The sequence below is a fragment of the Gymnogyps californianus genome, unplaced genomic scaffold (assembly GCF_018139145.2).
Source record: "Gymnogyps californianus isolate 813 unplaced genomic scaffold, ASM1813914v2 HiC_scaffold_80, whole genome shotgun sequence".
NCBI classification, from domain to species: domain Eukaryota; kingdom Metazoa; phylum Chordata; class Aves; order Accipitriformes; family Cathartidae; genus Gymnogyps; species Gymnogyps californianus.
In genome coordinates, this window is record NW_026114473.1 from 114,057 (window position 1) to 130,021 (window position 15,965).

A 15,965-nucleotide genomic window follows, 5' to 3' on the forward strand; every position below is an offset into this window, starting at 1 on the left:
TGATTTGTGCAGTAAATAGCTATACTTTCATGGAAATACAAGCCACAATTGCATGCAATGTTTAGTCTATTTTCCTGGTACTCATAATTTAAAGTATAATTTGCATAACAATGCAGGACCTACTTATATGGGTATATGCAAATAAGGGAAAGGGTAAAATTAATTATTTTATTAGATTCTAACAACAAATCTTCCTTTTAACAGCTGTTTGATTTTTGTGAAAAGGCTTTTCACTTAATTCATAAAACTTTTATTAACCTTAGGCTTCTGAGGAACACTTTATTTTGCTTACTTTGTTCTGTAAGCAACTAGTACAGAAAGTCAGATATGCATATTAATATTTTTGTGGACATAATTACTAAACCAACAAAAGTTTACTTGATCATGAGATATTTTCCACATGCAGTTCTGTTACAGCATTCAAAGTATTTAATTCCATGATAAATAACAAATTGTAGAAGAGCTTAACTTTCATGTGACTACTGGAAGTTTTAAATGAAATGGCCAATAACTCTCTACTTTGTATTCCTATCAGATTCTCCTTCCCCTACTGCTGCAAGAACGCTGACGCTGGTCGCCAAGTCTGTGCAGAATTTAGCAAATCTGGTTGAATTTGGAGCTAAGGTGAATATAATTTTACACAGAACAGTCTAGAACTGCATTTCCAATACACTTCAATGTTCTTGTTTAATACAGACAGAAATCTGTTGCTGTTTTCTTGTGCAAATCCTGATGTGTGACCTGGTGTCTTATCAGCAAGGAGGCCTTGTTCCTGCAGTTTCTTCTGTCCTCTTCAGTTGGAGCTCAACAGGGTATTGATTTAAACTAGAGCAGTAGCATAAAGTCTGGCTGAATTGGAAAGAGGAATCAATCATTTGAGAATGAGTCATCTAGAAACTTATGTGAATTATTTGGTACATACCATTAAGATTTTGAACCTGGTAGTATGAACAGCAGCAGTGACCTGTTAAAATAATTGATGAACCAATGACCATACTAGTAGGTATTATAAAGAGTAATGCAACCATATTTTCATGCTATGAGAACAGATAAACTCAAACATTTGTTCCAAAGACAACAGTGGAAGTATGTGGACTGTTTTTTCTGTCTGTCAATGACCAAAAGGGTAGCAGTCATACTCTAGTATTCATAGAATCATAGAATATCTCAAGTTGGAAGGGACCCATAAGGATCATCGAGTCCAACTCCCTGCTCCTCACAGGACTACCTAAAACTAAACCATATGACTAAGAGCGTTGTCCAGACGCTCCTTGAACTCTGACAGGCTTGGTGCCGTGACCGCTTCCCTGGGGAGGCTGTTCCAGTGACCGACCACCCTCTCAGTGAAGAACCTTTTCCTAAGGTCCTATCTGAACTTCCACTGATGCAGCTTCATTCCATTTCCTTGTGTCCTATTGCTGGTCACCAGAGAGAGAGGAGATCAGCACCTCCTCCTCTGCTGCCCCCCTTGAGGAAGTTGTAGACTGCGATGAGGTCACCCCTCAGCCTTCTCTTCTCCAAGCTGAACAAGCCAAGTGACCTCAGCTGCTCCTTGTAAGTCTTGCCCTCGAGGCCTTTCACCATCTTGGTCACCCTCCTCTGGACACACTTTTAATAGTTTGATGTCCTCCTTATATTGAGATGGCCAAAACTGCACATAGTACTCAAGGTGGGGCCGCACCAGTGCAGTGGAGAGTGGGACAATCACCTCCCTCGACCGGCTAGCTATGCTGTGCTTGATGCACCCCAGGACACAGTTGGCCCTTTTGGATGCCAGGGCACACTGTTGGCTCATGTTCAACTTGCCATCAACCCAAACCCCCAGATCTCTTTCCAAGGGGCTGCTCTCCAGCCTCTCGTCCCCCAATTTGTACGTGTAACCAGGATTACCCCATCCCAGGTGGAGAATCCTGCACTTGCTCTTGTTAAATTTCATACGGTTGGTGATTGCCCAGCTCTCTAGTCTATCCAGATCTCTCTGTAAGGCCTCTCTACCCTCGAGGGAGTCCACAGCTCCTCCTAGTTTAGTATCATCGGCAAACTTACTTAATGTACATTTGACTCCTGCGTCCAGCTCATTTATAAAAACATTAAAGAGCACTGGCCCTAAAATTGAGCCCTGGGGAACCCCACTGGTGACTGGCCGCCAGCCTGATGTAACTCCATTTACTATAACCCTTTGAGCCCAACCCGTCAGCCAATTGCTCACCCAATGTATTATGGACTTGTCTAGCTGTGTGCTGGATGTTTTGTCCAGAAGGATACTGTGAGAGACAGTATCAAAAGCTTTGCTAAAATCCCAAAACCCCACATCTACTGGCTTCCCTTGGTCAACTAGATGGGTGTTGGAGTTGGAAAAGTGGAAGAGGAGAGGCAGGCAGCCATCCCTCCACAAAGAAAACATCTATGTGATGGTAAAATGGGTAAATTTTCTTTAGGAATATCCATATCAAAAAGACAACTGAGAAATGCTAGAGTAGAAATCTGTGATTAGAAAGAATCCATTCAAGAAGGATGTATCATCTGCCTTAAGTAGATGATGGGAGCCTTTTTGCATTTCCATTGATTATTTGATGTCAAAATGGGGAGACATCTTTCAGTAATATTGGCATGTCTCTGTACAGAATCTTGAAATATATTCCATATCCATGTTCTTTTATATACTATATGTAATAATTCACTTTCAAATTGAGACCAATTAGGACTAAAATTCCAGCCTGGATATAGAGTATTTTAATTATGAAACAAATGAACAACTACCAACCTCTGGCTCCCCCCCCTACACACACACACACACTTTTCCTCTACTTATTCCTTAGACTGGTGTTTTCTGTTGGTACAGCATTTTGAAACACCCCTTTTATTTGTACTAATTTTCATATTGCTTGACATAATTTTGTAAGTCAGTTTTACAAGTTGCACTAAAAAGCCTCAGCTTTTAATAAAGTTTCTATTGCATCACTAAAAGAACGCCAGCAACAATTGGTCTGTTCTGGTTCCCAAGTTGCAACATGGTTGAACAATAAAAATCTGTTGACTTAAGCATAATGAAAGAAAGCAAGTTCAGGCTGCTATTATAAAGCCATTTGTCTGACACTCACAACTTGGAATGTAAGCATTAATGAAAGAACAAGAAGGAGGGCACTTATGTCCTGATGTTACCTCTGAAAGTGTTTTCTCCATTATATAGCTGCAATGAAAAAAAGAAGTCCATCTTCAATATTTCAGAAATGTAAAATTTCATGTCAGAATGCATATATAAACAATTTCAGAATCCATCTGGAATACAAAAAAATGTAATCTTTTGACTGGTTGTACACCAGTCATTATAAATTCACTTGAAAAAGTAAAATCACTCCAGATGACACATTTGTGTTTTGCAGTGTCATTTGTCTCTGATTACAATGTGTTCACTCCAGGTATGACTATTAAATTGGTATTGATTTGTTCTAATAAATACTTTTAAAAATTACTAGGAGCCATATATGGAGGGGGTAAATCCATTCATCAAGAGTAACAAACATCGCATGATCATGTTCTTAGATGAACTTGGGGTAAGTGGTTTAAAAAAAAAAATTATTGGAAGTTGTATAGCAACATTGTAAATTAAAATTCTTTACAGTTCTTGTTAACTAGCTCAAAAATGCATCAGCTTCCACACAATTTTGAATGCTTGTTACTGAAAAATTTTTCTTATGCATGTTTAGGAACTGCAGATTGCTGGCCTGTCGCACAGAATTAAAACCAATCAAATGTCCTGTTAGAAAGATTTTATTCATTTAGTACTTCTGTAGACATGAGATCTATTTGAGCTTCTCCCCAAGGATTAGGGCTTTTGGCCAAAAATACCAATCTTTTAAAAAAATATTTTAAACCAAAAAATTCTTGTGTGTAATTTGTCATATAGTTTTGACCTGAGATTGAAAAAATTGAAGTTTTAAAAAATATTATGTTCAATTTTAGTTATACATTACCAAATGTCTCACTGCATGAATTCTAGATATTGTAGTTTAAAAGAAAATAATAATTGCAGTTCACTTTGAAACTGTTACTGTTTTGTGTATGATAGCTATAACAAGAGTTAGGAGCTCATGTATGTATGTATGTATATGTTTAAACCAAGAATTTGTTTTAAAAATGAAGATGAAAGAAATGTGCCTAGCTTCCTGAATTGATCCATTAAAAGTGACCTAGAAGACATCTCAGACTGTTTTGATAATCTATAAGAATGAGTGTTTTGAAGTGTGTCATTCAGGTGGATTGCCATATGTCACCTTTTTCTGGTTAAACGGCAACTTCTGCATATTATGATATACTGTTTTTTTTTCTATAAATGGCAGACTATGCATGAGGACTGAGAAAACTATTAGGTTTTAAAATAACTGATTAATCTACTGTTTTAATTACATTATTTTATTAGTGAATTTACTGACTTGATAGTTTGGGGGGTTTTTTTGGTGTCCATTTTTGCTGCTGCTATTGTCTGATTTAAATTTAAAAAAAACCCACCTAATGGATGGATCCCCCTCATTTGGGGGGAGGATATAATATGAATCTCTTCTCAGTATCTTTCTGGCCAGCTCAGAGGTAGCATAGCAACATCAAACCTTTTAGTAGAACCCTCCTAGTAGGAATAGGAATTGCTGTATATTTAGTAATCTCTCCATGTGAAATGTGTAACCATAATTAAAATGTCTTCATAAAATAGATGCTTGTGGAGAGGAGGAAATATATAATTTGTATTAGATAACATGGACAGAAGACTTAATTGTGAAGAAAAACATTGCAGTACTTGCTTGCAGTATCAAAACAACTGTTGACGGGTCTGTAGAACTGTAATTTAATTTCTTATATGCCTGGCTAATCACCATTCTAAGTCTGCTCTCATAATTTTTGTTAAAGAATGTTCCTGAGCTTCCAGACACTACAGAGCACTCTAGAACTGACTTATCTCGTTATCTGGCAGCCTTGCATGAGATGTGTGTGGCACATTCAGATGAACTTCGGACACTCAGTAATGAGCGAGGTGTAATGCAGGTAAACTACAATGGTTAACAAAAATCACAGGTACAGATAGCATATCTTGAGTTATTGCTTAATATCATGATTCTTTTGTAATTTTTCTGTCCAGCAGTATGAGTGATAAATAATATGTACATTTCACCAGGAGGTTGCTAGTTGTAAAGGTAAAGAAGCTCAAAACTATGAACTAAGTATTTATACAACAAAACCAAAGATGTTTTAAAGCAGTGGGTTGGGGTTTTTTGGTTGTTTTTTGGTGTTTTGTTTTGTTGCTTTTGGGTTTTTTGCTTTTTTTTGTTTAGTTTCCAAGTGAAGTCTTCAGTTTCTAGAGGAAGCCTAAACCCAAGAAATTACTGTCTCCTGACAGGCTCTAGTTTTAGGATCTAGTTCTTCTAATTGAGAACTAAATAACTAAATTTACTTTCCTTAGCTTTCTATCACTACTTCATTTCTGCTTCCTGATTTATTACATTTGTAAACAAACATGGCAAACTTCTCTAGCAAACACTATAAATGAGTGTTCTGTTCCAACTATTAAAATTCTATACAGCTTTTATGAAAACTTATTTTTTAAGAGGAAAAAAATTCACATGACTTCATGCATTGTCTCAAAATACTACAAAAGTAATATACTTGCCTATGGTCTACTAATTATGATGAACTTCAAGTGGGCAATTCTACTTATTGCACAGTAATATGTTTTGGTATACTTGACTAGTATACTATGCTGTGCAGGAGATAATTTAAGTAGTCTTCCCTTTTTAATGCTAATGATTTGGGGACAGGGGCAGTTGTACTATAGAAAGCCTTTTTGTTTAGAGATGGTCTTCCTTAAATTTAAGCAGTATCAGCTTAAACTATTTATTTAATGACTCATTTTCGAAGAGGTAGTTTTAAAAATAGTTTTTAATTTAATTGTTTCAAAATAACTTCTTGTAATCAGATTTCTTATTATTCTTATGGTTTAAAGACTGGGCTTCCTATATCCTGACTCTTTGAAGGCCTTAATTTAAACCCAGGTAGACGATAAATCTATATTTCTTTCTCCTGGCAGCAGATGTTACTCAAATAATGCATTTTTCGGCAGTAATGTTTTTTTAAATAAGGGGATTACTGGGAACTCTTATGGTGATTTTGCAAAAGGTAAAAATATATTTGTATTTAATCATCTTTGGCAGAAGAAAGCTCAAGGAATTAAAAATGAGATAATGCTTCATTATAGCAGTTCAAAACTAATCCAGTTTAATAACTACTACAATTTACTTCTTCAGTGGCATATGAGGGGAAAAAAATCAATCATGTTCAAGTTCATAATTCACTTACAACTACTGCTAGTCTTGACAAAGCAAAAATGATGGCTAGACTGGCAAGGCAGGATAGTAGAAGTTTTCAGTACTAAATATGTGTTGCTTACAGATAAGGGATATCATTTCTTTCACAAGGCCTGTATCTGAAGTACTTAACGATTACAGATGTGATACTGTTTCCTTGATACACTTACATTTCTACTTCAGAGGAGTAATTTCTCCTCATGGGTTTCCATAAAGAAAACTCTTGAATTTTTTTCCCCTTTTCCTCCTGTAAGTGCCCTAATGGTTCAGGATCACCCTGTTGTAGTTGAACATAGTTCTACTATAATGAAAAAATGATTGAACTCCTGACAGTGCGTTAGCAATACAATTTCTCAGCCTGTTCTATGTGTATGTTCAGTTGCATTTGGTTTAGTTTAATGACCAGGTTTTCAGAAAGTTAAAAGAGGGTAGTTCTGCCTGTGCAGAAGTGAATTGTATTATCACTTTTTTTTTTGTCGCCGAATTTTTTTTTCATTTTCTTAGCCCAGTTCTGCACTTTCATATGGGGAAAATACCCAAGAATGGATTTTTGGTTTACAGATTGTTTTTAACAGATAGGAGAACTCTCTTTCATTTTGAAACTCTCAGGTTAAGTTGGCAAGACTTAATGGGTCTCCATGGGTGCAGATAAATTTCATATTGCTGTTTTACAGTTGCCTTTTGAAGTAATGTCTTAGTGACTAGGGAATTGGAGATGGGGGGGGTTGGTGTGGGGGTGTGTGGGGGGGTTAAATATATTTTAAACTACCTAATTCTAAGTCTAGTAGGTTAATGTTGAAGATGCTTCTCAAGCAAGATGGGTTTTGGTTTTTTTCTAGTTGCTAATGTAGGGTTGTACTGGATTGTTTTTGTTTTTTTCTACAGCATGTTCTTAAGAAGCTGTTGGCTATTACAGAACTGCTTCAACAAAAACAAAATCAGTATTCAGTGTCTAATAACATCAGGTAGCAGCCCTCTACCCGAATTCTGCATGGATCCAGCATGTCTAACATGGCAACTCACACAAGTATCACTTTTTTTTGCTCTTGCCAAAAATAGCACACCCTGTCACATTCCCAGTGATGTGTGAACTATGCAAAAAGAAAACAAAGATTCTGTTAGTGAATGATTGTACCAGCAGCTTTTTAAACTATCTGTGCAGGATATTTGCACTTTTTTTCCATTTGGAACCAGTTTTTACAGCCTCTGAGCCTTGGTGTACAGTTTACCTTCTGCAAAGAAAATGCTGTGACTGTCTTGAACTTCGAAAATTATTTTCGACGCCTGCAATTGCCAAAGTTTTTCTGTCTTGTTGGAAAAGAATTATCAACTGGCAAGGAAAGAAATGCATTGTTTTGACAGCTACATGTAACTGGATAACATTTCTTACTGTAATTTCTGACTGGTTACAATTATTATGACTTTGACTGTTTCAACCACTTGAACTTGTATTTACAATTTCCAGAGTTTGATGGTTATGGTAAGAACAGTCTTTCCCATATACTTTTTATACCATGCTGTTCCTCTTGCTGGAATCATGTCAAAAGAACACGCAGAAGGGATCTTGTCAGCTTTATTCTTTAATGTGCCACTGATTCAGTCTAAATAATTCTTCCATCAAGGACTGTGTATCCATCCAGGTAAATCACAATGCTTTTGTAAAATGTTTACAACAGTGAATAATTAGAATTCAGTAAATTTATTATCACTGTATCAGACATGCATGCATCCATTAAACCATTTTATAAAATATGTATTGGTTGGTCTTGTGTGTAATGTAAGGCTACCATGAATCTTATTTTTAAACCTGAAAAATAAGTTTTTAAAATAATCAAGCTGCCAATAGACTCTTTATGGAAACTAGCTAACTTTGGGTGCAAGTAATAGAACATTGTAAAAATGAAATTTGGATAACAGATATGGTTGGCTATTTATCTACTATGTATAAAATGCATTGATAAAAATGACTGTAGGTAAATCTCAAAGTTGCATTTAGGTATGTATATTAAAAAATTGACACCACTACTTATTTCCTAAAACAGTGTGTGAAAATTAATGTTGTAGTTTACCCCCCACCAGCAGCTTAAGCACCACACAGCTACTTGTTCACACACACCCCCACCTCCCCCAAAAAAGCAGGACAGGGGAGAGAATAGGAAGAGCAAAAGCAAGAGAACTCAGGGGTTGAGAAAGGAAAGATGAAGAAAAGAAAAACAGAACAAGTGATACAAAGGCAATCACTCACCACCTCCCAGAAGTAGACTGATGTCCAGCCAGTCTCTGAACAACAGCTACCTTCCCCCCCCAAAAAAACCCCTTCCCTCCACTTTTATTGCTGAGCATGACATTATATGGAATGGAATATCCCTTTGGCCAGTTCAGGTCAGCTGACCCAGCTGTGTCCCCTCCAAACTTCTTGCTCACTCCCCAGCCTACTCCCCGGTGGGGCAGAGTGGGAAAAACAGAAAGCCTGGTGTCGTGGTTTAACCCCAGCCAGCAACTAAGCACCACGCAGCCACTCGCTCGCTCCCCCCACCCAGTGGGGTGGGGGAGAGAATCGGAAAAAAAAAACCCGAACCTCGTGAGTTGAGATAAAGACAGTTTAATAGGACAGAAAAGAAGGAAAAACAATGATAATGATAATAATAATATGACAATAGTAATACTAAAAGAATTAAACTATACAAAGCAAGTGGTGCACAATGCAATTGCTCACCACTCGTTGATCGATGCCCAGTTAGTTCCCGAGCCGCGATCCCCCCTCCCAGCCAGCTCCCCCCAGTTTATATACTGGGCATGATGTCATATGGTATGGAATAGCTCTTTGGCCAGTTTGGGTCAGCTGTCCTGGCGGTGTCCCCTCCCAGCTTCTTGTGCCCCTCCAGCCTTCTTGCTGGTTGGGCAGGAGAAGCTGAAAAACCCTTGACTTAGGATAAACACTACTTAGCAACAACTGAAAACATCAGTGTGTTATCAACATTCTTTTCCTACTAAATCCAAAACACAGCACTATACCAGCTACTAGGAAGAAAATTAACTCTGTCCTAGCCGAAACCAGGACACCTGGACACTGTGCTAACACTGTTCAGCAATAGCCAAAACACTGGTGTGTTGTCAAGATTGTTATAGTCAGAAATCCAAAACACAGCACCATATGGGCTGCTATGAAGAAAGTTAACTCCATCCCAGCCAAAACCAGTACAATGAAATCCTTTGACCTAGCTTTGGACAGCATGTAACTACTTGAAGTTGTTGGTTTTTTTTTAAATTATTCTCAGTAGTCCTCATGTACATTAGTCACAGTAATCTAATCTGAGATTATAGCTGCAGGATCAGCAGATGCAGCAACAGGTTAAGTCACACAGCTATGATTATGTTCCATACGGTAGATGCTGCGGTCTCTTTTTAACAGTACATTTGAGAAGAATGTTGGGAATGCTGAAAATGTTATAAGCAAGGTTGTTTTCTTTCAATTAGTTCAATGACAAGCTTGGGAAGAAGGCAGCACATCCTGCTCTAAAGCACTTAAGGTTCTATTAACCTTAAGGTTCTATTAACATTCTATGAGCCTTAAGCACTGCCCTCAGGGACAAAGGAGCTGAACAGAGCTGGCAGCTCTTGCCAGAGCTCTCAATTCCCACATGTAGGAAATCGGGCAAGGAAGGCAGGAGACCAGCATGGCTGAGTAAGAACCTCCTGGTCAAACTAAAGTGTAAGAAGGAAATGCACAGGCAGTGGAACCAGGGACACGCATCCTGGGAAGAATATAGGGATGCTGCCTGGATGTGTAGGGATGGGATCAGGAAAGCTAAGGCACAGTTGGAGCTCAGTTTGGCAAGGGATGCGAAGAATAATAAGAAGGGCTTCTATAGGTACGTTGGCCAGAAAAGGAAGATTAAAGAAAATGTACCCCCCCAATAAGTGAGACAAGAGAACTGGTGACAACCAACGTGGAGAAGGCTGAGGTACTCAACTATTTTTTTGCCTCAGTTTTCAATGGTAATCTCTCTTCCCACATCTCTCAAGTCCCTGAACCTCAAGGCAGAGACGGGGAATAAAGTCTTTCCCATTGTAGGAGAAGATCAGGTTCGAGACCACCTGAGGAACCTGAACATACACAAGCCCATGGGACCCGAAGAGATGCATCCCAGGGTCCTGAGGGAATTGGCTGATGTAGTTGCCAAGCCACTCTCCATGATATTTGAAAAGTCATGGCAGTCAGGTGAAGTCCCCGGTGACTGGAAGAAGGGAAACATTGCACCCATTTTTAAAAAGGGTAGAAAGGAGGACCCTGGGAACTACTGACCTGTCAGCCTCACCTCTGTGCCTGGGAAGATCATGGAACAGATCCTCCTGGAAGACATGTCAAAACATATGGGAGACAGGGAGGAGATTACAGACAGCCAACATTGCTTTGCCAAGGGTAAATCGTGCCTGACCAACCTAGTGGCCTTCTATGATGGAGTGACTGCGTTGGTGGACAAGGGAAGAGCTACAGATGTCATCTACCTGGACTTCTGTAAGGCCTTTGATATGGTCCCCCACAACATTCTTGCCGCTAAGATGGAGAGATATAGGTTTGACAGATGGACTGTTAGATGGATAAGGAATTGGCTGGATGGCCGCATCCAAAGAGTTACAGTCAATGGCTCAATGTCCAAGTGGAAACCAGTAACGAGTGGTGTCCCTCAGGGGTCCGTACTGGGACCAATACTATTTAATATCTTCATCAATGACAGAGACAGTGGGACTGAGTGCACCCTCAGCAAGTTTGTGGACGACACCAAGCTGAGTGGTGCAGTTGATTCACTGGAGGGAAGGGATGCCCTCCAGAGGGACCTGGACAGGCTTGAGGAGTGGCCCATGTGAACCTCATGAAGTTCAAGAAGGCCAAGTGCAAGGACCTGCACTTGGGTCAGGGCAATCCCCAGTATCAATACAGGCTGGGGGATGAAGGGATTGAGAGCAGCCCTGTGGAGAAGGACTTGGGGGTACTGGTGGATGAACAATCAGACATGACCCGGCAATGTGCGCTCGCAGCCCAGAAAGCCAATCATATCCTGGGCTGCATCAAAAGAAGCGTGGCCAGCAGGTCGAGGGAGGTGATTCTCCCCCTCTACTCTGCTCTCATGAGACCCCACGTGGAGTACTGCATCCAGCTCTGGGGTCCCCAGCACAAGAAAGACATAGACCTGTTGGAGCGGGTCCAGGGGAGGGCCGCAAAAATGATCAGAGAGCTGGAACACCTCTCCTATGAAGAAAGACTGAGAGAGTTGGGGTTGTTCAGCCTGGAGAAGAGAAGGCTCCGGGGAGACCTTATTGCGGCCTTTCAATACTTAAAGGGGGCTTATAAAGAAAGATGGAGAGAGATTTTTTAATAGGGCCTGTAGTGACAGGATAAGGGGCAATGGTTTTAAACTGAAAGAGGGTAGATTTGATTGGACATAAGGAAGAAATTTTTTACGATGAGAGTGATGAGACACTGGAACAGGTTGCCCAGAGAAGTTGTGGTTGCCCCATCATTGGCAGCGTTCAAGGTCAGGTTGGACGAGGCTTTGAGCAACCTGATCTACTGAAAGATGTCCCTGCCCACAGTGGTGGAATTGAACTAGATGATTTTTAAAGGTCCCTTCCAACCCAAACCATTCTCTGATTCTATTACCAGATCTGTTGCCTCCTTAGATTTATCCAGTTTGCTAAATGGCAAGTTTGACATTGCTACTGTTTCTAAACCAAAACTCTCGCCTCAGTGACAGATTTATAAAAGCAAGCATTTCAAATTTATGTTTGACTTTTTAAATTGATGCGTTTTTGGAATGGAACTACAGCTAGTTACTTTAGCAAAGTCTAACACTTTATTGTAAGATATTACAACTGACAGAACAAATACCTCACACTACAGAGTAATGAACCTGTGGTAGGCTTTGAGAGTTCAGTTAACACTTGCCACTGAGAAGTAGGTAGCCTGAGTAGGTCCTGGCATTCCGAATTGCAGTGGTTAAGATTCCATCTTCCGTCAAAGTTATAGTGAATCCACAAGATTATCATCAGTCTATTCTTTCTAATATAAGGAAAAAAGCCATACCTTGAGCTGTGTGTGCAGTTGGTATGTTTTACAGCGAGAGGGACCAGGCAATACGTAACTACAGTTACACGGTACTGCTGCAGTGTCAAATTAACTTCTATTATGCCAGTTGAGAATTTAAGTAACACAGCTATCTTTTCATGTTGATCTCTTTCAACTGTATCTACTACTGGTAACAGATTTAAATAGCAAGTTTAAACTTTTTTTAACCTTAGTTTAAAAAAGAAAAAAACACAGTGTGATTTGTCATGTCCACATTATTTGATATTTATTTGTCTGCCAGGACACTTCCAGAGGAAAAAGCACAGACCAGGGACAATGGTTACTTGTGTTACACACTCCATTCTACTTCTGACAACCAACAACGACAATCTTAGTTAACTTATAAGACTAGCTCAATCTAGAAATCAAAATTACTACAAGTCATACACAGAATTTACTTGAGATAAAATGTATATTAAGTACATCATGAGAGGTTGAAAGGAAACCTGACCTCTAAGACAATGGACAACAATTGCTCAACAACCTGAGAAGATATTTTCTTTCTTCAGCCTCCACACAGTCTATTTGTGCTCAGACTTTCTTGCATTGCTAAATATGAGGACAGCATAAAGAGTTTCTTCAGGCTTTCCCTAGTTTGTTGCAAGACTCCAATTATGCTTTTCTTCCTGGGATCATTAAAAACGTCTCTTGCCCCTTCAGCAATATTACCCACTGTATTCAGTGTCTTTTGCAGGGGAAAAATAAAAACAAGTAAATGCATCATAGGGAAGATTTTATTTTCAGCTAATGCTGACTAATCCCAGAAAATCTCCTGGATCCAGTCCAAATTTTTGCTTCTGCAAACATGCCATAAAGAAATAAAAAACAAACAAAACACCCCCAAACTTTTGACCTCTTTATGTCCAGGATTTAGTATATAGTGGCAGTATTCCATGAACAGACTAGAGCCTAGAAAAACATTTTAACTAGTGTTGACTAAGCACTTTAACCTTAAACCCAGTTATCTATGCCTACTCTAAAAGCTACACAGTCCCAATCATTTTAGCAGCCCTTTTTCATCACCTGTTTGAGGTTTAGCTCATCTGTCTTCATTATTGAGAACCATGCACAGAATTCCAGAAGAACTCATATTGGGACCTTTTAATAGCAGCTTGCCCTTTTTATGTCTTCATTACTTTGGCAGCTTAGTCACCTACAGTCAGCCAGTACCCTGTGGATTCCTTCTATTATTTCCCATTTGATCTCTCCACACCACTTATGGTCTTTGTATTGGTATTAACTAATGACTTCATCTATAAACCAGTAAATCCCCCAAAAGATTTACACTTGTATGTAATTATACCCTAATTACTTACAGCTATAAATATCAATATCAGCTATCTTCAGCATTAGTGAAGCCTCAAGGTGTAAACAGTGTACAGGTACTATAAGCTTTCAAAAAAAAAATTAAGCTCAATTTTCCTTTGTGTACATGAACTGGCCAGCTCAAATCTGATCCTGCATATGATAATTACTCAGAAATGAAACTACATAAGTACAAACCCTTAGCATTTCAGATGCATTCATATTATTTTTAAAAATCCTAAAGTTTCAAGAGCTGTTTCTTTATTATATAAGAGCTGATCAGAGAAGAGAAGTAGTTCAGTTGGAAGGGACCTACAATGATCATCAACTGCCTGACCACTTCAGGGCTGACCAAAAGTTAAAGCATAGTATTAAGGGCATTGTCCAAATGCCTCTTAAACACTGACAGGCATGGGGCATCGACCACCTCTCTAGGAAGCCTCTTCCAGTGTTTGACCACCCTCTCAGTAAAGAAATGCTTCCTAATGTCCAGTCTGAACCTCCCCTGGAGCAGCTTTGAACCATTCCCATGCGTCCTGTCACTGGATCCCAGGGAGAAGAGATCAGCACCTCCCTCTCCGCTTCCCCTCCTCAGGAAGCTGTAGAGAGCAATGAGGTCGCCCCTCAGCCTCCTTCTCTCCAAACTAGACAAACCCAGAGTCCTCAGCCGCTCCTCATAGGACATGCCTTCCAGCCCTTTCATGAAATGCTGTGGACTGTATCAATTTATCCAATCAGTTCATCCAATTCCTTTTGACAGAATAATTATCAAAATAAATTAGTCTGTAAGAGAACCAAGAATCAGAACTGCCTCAAAACACAGATAATAGCATAATTAAAATAAGACCCCTTCAAATTAAACAGGGCAGGGAATGAGTCTCCAAGGCTCATTTGGAGCCATTTTCTAGATCATTTTGTCAGAAAGTGAAAAAGCTATGAAAAGGCTAGTTTTACAGAGTTGCTGGTTTCTGCACGCTTTTAAGATTGGTATTTAGAACAAACTAGTTAAAGTTCTTACAGCATTAAATAGTTTTCATTAAATATGCTTGAGGTTCCACATTTTGTAAGAACACATTCTTAATGCTGATTTTACTATGTTCTTGTTCAAAGAGTCCTTAAACTGCACGAATTTCAACTTATTTTGAACAGGAATCATTTTTCAAATTAGTGCTATAATGTCAAACTAGAATCTACTATGATAATTTGCATAATTTAAGGAGTTTTCCTATTTAAAAAAACCCAACCAATACATCCTGCATTTTATGGTAAGATTTTAACAGACCACCCTATTCAACAATTAGCAAGTTTTTTTTAAATGCCATACTTCAGACATGTCTTAGACTATCAGGATGCAGAAAATCTTCTGCTCTTCAATACCAACATGTCCCATTAAAAAGGAGGGGGTTTGGGATTTTTTTTTTGTTTGATTTTTTTAAAAAGCAACTCTTCCTCCATCAGAATATAGCAGTATTCTCTACAATGTCCAGTCAATGTTACAAATGAAAGCTGTGAAAGGTATTTCAGGTTAGATCTGAACAATTACTTAATTCTGTTTTAAAGATTAAACTTTAAACTTCAAAAAAGTTAAGGCATTTTTAGAGCCAGATAGTCTCCTTATTTGGCCACAGCATTTAAAATTAGATTATGAACATATTTGTCACATACAAAGCTACCAAGGTCTTAACTAATTGCTTGCTAGAAATTTGCAGTTGCAAGTACTAAAGCAAAAAGGGCATAATACTCTCCAGAAAAGAAAACTCAAGAATTTAAGTTTTGCAGTCCACATATAAGCCTTAAGAAAACATTTACCCTTTACACAATTTTTATTAGTCAAATGATTTTGAAGCCCTTGATTCTTCATTACATATGATATCAAGTGGCCAGACCTTAGAAGCCACCCTGGATTCCAGATCTGTGTTACAAATAATCACTATTAATGTTTTTGGTGCAAATCAGCACAAAGAATGTAGTTATGTATTACTGAAAGCACTATTGGAAGCAGAGAACCAAGACAAAGTAATAGAAACTCACAGAGTAAGAATTTGAACAGGCATCCTCATTTATATATTTAGATGGTTTAGTTTTCATTCACTTACACTGATCAGAGAAAATTAATGTTTTCATAATAATAAAAAAATGAAGAAAATTGAAACATTAAGGAGGAAGAGTTAAGTATCTAC

General features: G+C 38.6%; 1 protein-coding gene across 3 annotated transcripts in view; it reads left to right on the forward strand.

Moving 5' to 3' along the window:
- LOC127029121 (ras GTPase-activating protein 1-like) overlaps positions 1–8,222 on the forward strand; it is a 95,078-nt gene extending 86,856 nt beyond the window's left edge. For all 3 annotated transcript variants that reach the window (XM_050914766.1, XM_050914768.1, XM_050914767.1), the window contains 4 exons: positions 536–624; positions 3,477–3,554; positions 4,903–5,037; positions 7,239–8,222. In XM_050914766.1, coding sequence (XP_050770723.1) covers positions 536–624; positions 3,477–3,554; positions 4,903–5,037; positions 7,239–7,322 — 386 coding nt within the window. In that variant the 3' untranslated portion in view covers positions 7,323–8,222. The remainder of the gene's footprint in view (positions 1–535; positions 625–3,476; positions 3,555–4,902; positions 5,038–7,238) is intronic.
- Positions 8,223–15,965: the final 7,743 nt, after the last annotated feature.